At 45.2% G+C, this 6,000-nt stretch overlaps 1 protein-coding gene across 1 annotated transcript; it reads left to right on the top strand.

Moving 5' to 3' along the window:
• On the top strand, positions 1 to 2,044 carry LOC110347034 (late cornified envelope protein 3A-like). The gene is made up of 2 exons (XM_087203345.1): positions 1 to 251; positions 745 to 2,044. The coding sequence occupies exon 2, from the start codon at positions 764 to 766 to the stop codon at positions 1,058 to 1,060; it is 297 nt and encodes a 98-aa protein (XP_087059471.1). The 5' UTR covers positions 1 to 251; positions 745 to 763; the 3' UTR covers positions 1,061 to 2,044.
• Positions 2,045 to 6,000: the final 3,956 nt, after the last annotated feature.

Below are 6,000 nucleotides of genomic sequence, written 5' to 3'. Positions count from 1 at the left end.
AGGAACAATCATTTTGTTTCTGAGTTGTCTCACTACACGGGCATTGGGAAAGTACCAGCACAGGGCTGGAAAACTAGTTCTGGCCCCACACCAGCTGTCACCTCCCCTGGGTGTGAAAGCAGCAGCCTGCTCAGCCAGTGCATCACCAGCCCTGAACAGGATAAAAGGGCTCCTGCCTGGGACTCCTCATCCGCTGGCCACAGGCTCCTCAGGCACGGCCTTCAGTCATTCTCAAGCCTTCTCTGCAACCAGTGAGTATCCCACAGGGAGTGGACTCCACCTGAGGGCTGGAAGGGGATTCTGAAGGCACTGCAGAGGACAGGGAAATGGCTTGATCTGGAACAGAGACCCAGAGAGAGGGCAGAGAGGGCAGCAGTCGAGGAAGTGAGGTCAGGAGGCAACCCTGTGCGGCAGGACAAGAGCTTTGTGACCTGCCGAGGTGCAGACCTCAAAATTCTCTCCCATCTTCTTTCTCTTCAGGCCCACACATATTCCTCCAGAGTGCTTTCCCCAAAGAGTTACATCTACTGGGTGTTGTTTGGAGACATAAAAACATGGGTGGCCAGCTCAGCTGACAGTGATTTCTCCTGGGTGTAGAGCAACACAGGAGGCAGCTGGCACGATTGAGCACTTCCACCCACACCAATACTCCCCTGCCTCCTGTGGGTCTTTTCTCAGGACCTTAGAGGCCAGGAGTCAATGGCTGGAAGCTTTTGCACTGACCTTTTTCTGTGCTCTCCCCAGGTTCTCCGACCCCAGCGAGATGTCCTGCCAGCAGAGCCAGCAGCAGCAGCGCCAGGCCCCTCCCCAGTGCCCCTCCCCCGAGTGCCCCCAGAAGAGCCCGGCACAGTGTCTGCCTGCTGCCTCCTCCTGCTGTGCGCCCAGCTCTGCGGGCTGCGGGGGCCTCAGCTCCAGCTCCGGGGGCGGCTGCTGCCTGAGCCCGCACAGGCGCCGCAGGTCGCACAGGTGCAGGCTGCGGAGCTCGGACTCGTGTGATGGTGCCAGCGGCCGGCAGTGTGGGGGCTCTGGCTGTGGCCACAGCTCTGGGGGCGGCTGCTGACCTGGACCTGATGCTGAGACCCGGATTTCGGAGGAAACCGGAACCTGGGGCCAAGGGAAATTCTCAACCTGGCACATCCCCTCCCAGGCATCCACGCTGTCTCGGACTGAGCGTCCGGAGTGTTCATAGAGGAAGGGAGCATCTTCTGCGGAAGCCTCTGCCCCAGTATTTGCCAGAAGCCCCAAACTTTCCTTTTTTTCTGGCAGTGATGTCACCTCTGTCTTCCCTTGTCAATAAATAAAATTTGTTCTCAGCACCATCTCTTGCTTCCTGACTCAGCTGTACCAAGGCTGTCCAGTGCCTCTTTTTCCACGTCGTGAAGGTCCAGCATGCCCCTGGACTAGTCCTTCCCCAGGGATGAAATATTAATGCTTCAGTGTGTCCTTCAGCAAAAGGGCCCTGGAGGACTTTAAGGACAAAAGAGTAAGGGGAAGGCTAGGTGTTGGGAGCTTGCTGAAGAGACCCTTGGAAAGACACTGGACTTTTCTTGCATAACATGGTGTGGAGATGATCAAATATTGGAATCCCCGGTCTCTGTTGAAGAGGGTAGAGAGGCTCAGAAAGATGGGAAGAATGAGTCCAAAAAGGGTGGAGGAGGAGGAGGTGAAAAGAAAGGTCTGAAGGAAGAAGATTAATTCAACCTGCAAGAATGGACTCTGGAGAGTGAGGTGAACTGGATGGTAAATTTTGGAGAAATAGGAATTGACAGTTTTTCTTGAAAAGTAAACTGCAAATGAGAAGCTGGAGACACCAAGAAAACTAGAAAGAATAAGGACATGAGAAATATCTCCAGGGTTACAGACTGCATACCTGTAAATTTCTTTCAAGAGATTTAGAGACATAGTTATTTTGAGATACCCAAAGGTTCTCCTCCAAGAGTTTCTACCCGAACTTTGGAATAGGGCAGTATTTACCTCTACCTCAAACCCAAATGTACTTTCTCCATGGGAGCCATGCTGCTCACTAGAATTTTGAAGTATTGTTGCACAAGAACAAAACCATGATGCTAAACCAAGCCCTGATGGTTCTGGAGGTAACTTCAGTAAAATGATGGGGCTCTGGCTATAGGCAAAGGTTATATTTTTGTGAGAAATCAGAGTTTCAGAATAAAAATGATAGACAGAGAACAGAATCTGTATTATACTTACAAATTCAACAGAATCATATAAGTTTTTTTATTGTTGTTATTTCATTTTTTTTCAAAAGTACCACACTGGAAATTCATTTTGCTACAATATTCTTGGGCACATAATTTTTAAAATTGTTTTTATTGGTACATTTTAGGTATACAATATAATAATATTCATCATTGGAAATCTGTACCTTTATGTAATCTATCTTGGTTCTTATTTATTCCCCCTTCCCTTGCCCTCCCTTCAACCCCTGTACCCCTCCCTATTTACAAAGACTTTGTTTCCATTTTTTCATTTTCTCATATTAATTCCATTCCTTTCTTTCCTTTCCCCTACCCCTCCCACTTCCCCTTCCCCTTTGGAACTTTTCTTCCTATTTCACAATATCTATTTTGCCTTTTGATCCTTATTTACACTTTAAGTTTCTCACACCAGAGAAACTATTCGGTATTTACACATGTGTGTCCTATTTATATCACTTAAGAGTATCACCTCAATGTGCATCATTTAGCTATAAATGTCTCTCATTTATCATTCTTCATGGCTGAGTAGTACTCCATTTTATAAAAAAAACCCCACATTTTCTTTATCCCATTTCCAGTTGATGGGTACTTGGGCTGTTTCCAAGCTTTACTGATTACAAACTGTGATGCTATGAACATGGGTGCACATATATCACTGTGGTATGATTCTTTTAATTTTTCTGGGAAGATAACCAGTAGCAAATAGCTGAGTTAAATGGGACTTCCAGTCCTAGTTCTTTGAGGTATCTCCATACTGATTTCCACAGTGGTTGCACCCGTCTACACTTCCACCAGCAGTGGAGCAGGGTTCCTCTTTCCCCACAGCCCCACCAGCATTTGTTATTGGTTGATTTCATGATAGCAGCCATTCTTTCTGGGGTGAGGTGGAATCTCAGTGTTGTTTTCTTTTGTAGCTCTTGAATGACCAGTGATGCTGAACATTTTTTCATGTATTTATTTACTATTTCTACTTCTTTGAGAAATGTCTGTTCATTTCAGATGCCCATTTTTGGATTGGGTCTTTAAATCTGGGAGGTCTGATTTTTTAAAGTTCTTTATAGATTCTAGATAGTAGTCCTTTGTCTGAGGAACAGCTGGTAAAAATTTTTTCCCATGTTGTGTGTTGTCTCTTCATGCTTTTGGTGGTTTCTTTTGTGGCACATAATTTTTTTTGGTAAATTAGAAGAAAATATGTCAAAAGTCATCTTAATTTAGTTGAAGTCAAATCTGGTTTACCATTAAAACCAGTCAACCTGCTAAATGAAGTTCTCTGAGAAAGTGGTCACAAATATTGGACTTAGATTTGAGCGAGCTTTGGGATCAATGTGATAGGGTCTTTGCTCTCATACCCTTGATATATCCTTGGGAAGTGCTCCTTAGGAATCAGAGGGGAGCCATGTCAAGGGAAAGAGAGAAAGGACGGGCAAACGGTTTTTGAGGATGTGCAGCGTCTCATCTACGGTGCACACTCCAAGCCATGAACACTAACAACTTTGCTATGATTTATTTCAAATTCATAGGAACCTGGTGTGTTCAGGGTGGACAGAGGTTGTAACTCATCGGTTGCACTGTAGTTACACATCAGCACCTGGGGAGCATCATTATTGGAATCCAGATCGCTTGAAGCTTGAATTCAACCCAGCAAAAGACTTAACCCCTCCCTCCGTCTAAGCCTCCTCATCCAGAAATGGGGATAAGAGTAGTTTGCCTGGAACTCTGACTCCAAAGACCATAAATAAATAGCCAAATATTTAGCTCTCACTTGTTGTCCTTTGATATGAAACTTGAAAGCAGGGTTTGGGGTTCAGAAGCTTCTAAGTCAAATTTGAGCTCCTAATCACAGGCACTGTGGGGATTCTTGCTGCTGGTCAATTGAGTCTGGGCTGACAAAGAAAGAGGAACAGTAAATGAATAGAGTGCAGGCCTGAGACGCCAGCCAGTCACGAGGAGAGTCACAGCAGTAGCCAGAAATGGTCCTCTAGCCACAAAAATGGTTTCTGACCGATGGAGTGCAAGTAGGCAGGGGACAAACGTGCCCTCTGGACCAGGTTTAGGGTGTATCAAGCAAGCCTGGGAGCCAGGAGTTCTTTTTTTGTCATTTGTTCCCCAAATCTCTGTTGAATACTATGGGTCCCATGCACCAAATACCCTTGCAGGTACTGGAGACACAGTGGGAAGGACGCAGCTTCCTCCTCACTTGGGCAGGCATCTATCTGAGTGGCATTTTCCAGGGTTTAACCCTCATTTGCTTGCTGGGCCCTCAGCTGGAGACTCATCTCCTGTGTGTGGTGGGCAGTAAATGGAGGGGGAAATCCAGCCCGGGAAAAATTTTTAAGGCATGAAAATGGTTAATTTGTAGGGAGCTAAGGAAGGGATCTGGTAGTTCTTGGATCCCAAGCACAGCCACCAACTTCAGTGGGAGGATGACAAGTTGCTAATAGGAGGAAATTAGTGGGTGACCTTGCTGTGATTGTTGCATGGCAAATCAGACCAAAACTTTATGGTATGAAACAATGACTACTTTACTTGGTTAAAATTTTTGGATAAAACATGTTTGGATAAAAAATTCAAGAATGGCTCAGGTGGTTAATTTTTGTTTTGTGCACTATCAGTCAGACGCCAACCGCAGCTATGGCCACCTGAACTCTTGTCTGGGCTGACAGTTCCAAAAGGGTCCCTTGGACGTGTGGCAGTTGATGCTGGACGGAGCTGGGACTCCTTATGCGGTGTCCACACCAGGGCCCGCACTGACCTTTGTAGCAGGATGGTCCCAGGATAGTCAGGCTTCCTATGTCGTAGCTGGTTTCCCCCAGACAGAGGACCCCAAGGACACCTGGTAGGACCTGCCTGATTTTTTTGTGATTCAGCCTTACAAGTCATAAGCATCATTTCTACCACATTCTATTCTCTAAAGCAGTTACAGTCGTCCCAGATCAAGCAGAGGGGATGCAGACCCCGTCTCTCAATGAAAAGATGGCAAAGATTTTTGAGGCCTATTTAAAAACCACCCCAGTGTGGTTTTCACTACCATCTTCATGTTCTTTCAGTTTTGTCCATCTACTGCTGAAGTCCTGGTGTAACTTCGTATTTCCTGTGTTCTAAAAGACTGCCACTTTGGCTACTTTTCCAATATTTTCAAGCTTTGAAGAGGGTGGCTCCTCCTATACCCTTCATGGAAGTAGAATGTCTAGAAATAATTAATCCAATAAAAGTGTCTTGTCAAAAGATATCAGTTTATCTGTCATATTGAATTATTATTTCATTCCATGAAATTAAAATGAAATATAATTTTGAACACATTATGCAGGTGATTTATACTGCCAAAAACATTGCCAAAGTGAAATCAGTATCATCATTATCAGTAGCACTGTTATTATCCCTTTGATTATCACCCAGATCTAATTCTCCCTTCTTTGAAAGCACTCCACCCAAAGCACAAACATCTTTGTTTGTTTGATCAACAGCTCAGTCAAATGAACAACACTTCAGCAAGGCCTTTAGATCCAAAAGTCTGACACTCCCCGTGTAGAAAGATAACCTCCTCAGCTACTTCTAATTGCAACATGTCAGGTTCAGTTTGCCTTTATTTCTTAGCTTTGTGTTTCCTTGGCTGTGTCTGACTTCACTTCAGTATTTAAAAGAGGTAGGGAGGAGGTGCAAATGTCTGACTCCAGAGCCCATGTGCTTTGCCACCACAGCTTTCTGTCCCTCATTATTTTACTGCATTTCCCTTTCAGATCCAGCTGTCCTCCGATGATAGGATTTTCTTCTCTATGCCAAGAAG

The sequence above is a fragment of the Heterocephalus glaber genome, unplaced genomic scaffold (assembly GCF_053883595.1).
Source record: "Heterocephalus glaber isolate CG9 unplaced genomic scaffold, H.glaber_assembly_v1.0 deba00001795, whole genome shotgun sequence".
In the NCBI taxonomy this organism is placed as follows: Eukaryota; Metazoa; Chordata; class Mammalia; order Rodentia; family Bathyergidae; genus Heterocephalus; species Heterocephalus glaber.
Note: the sequence above shows the minus strand (reverse complement) of the source record. Positions and strands in the feature narration are given on the sequence as shown.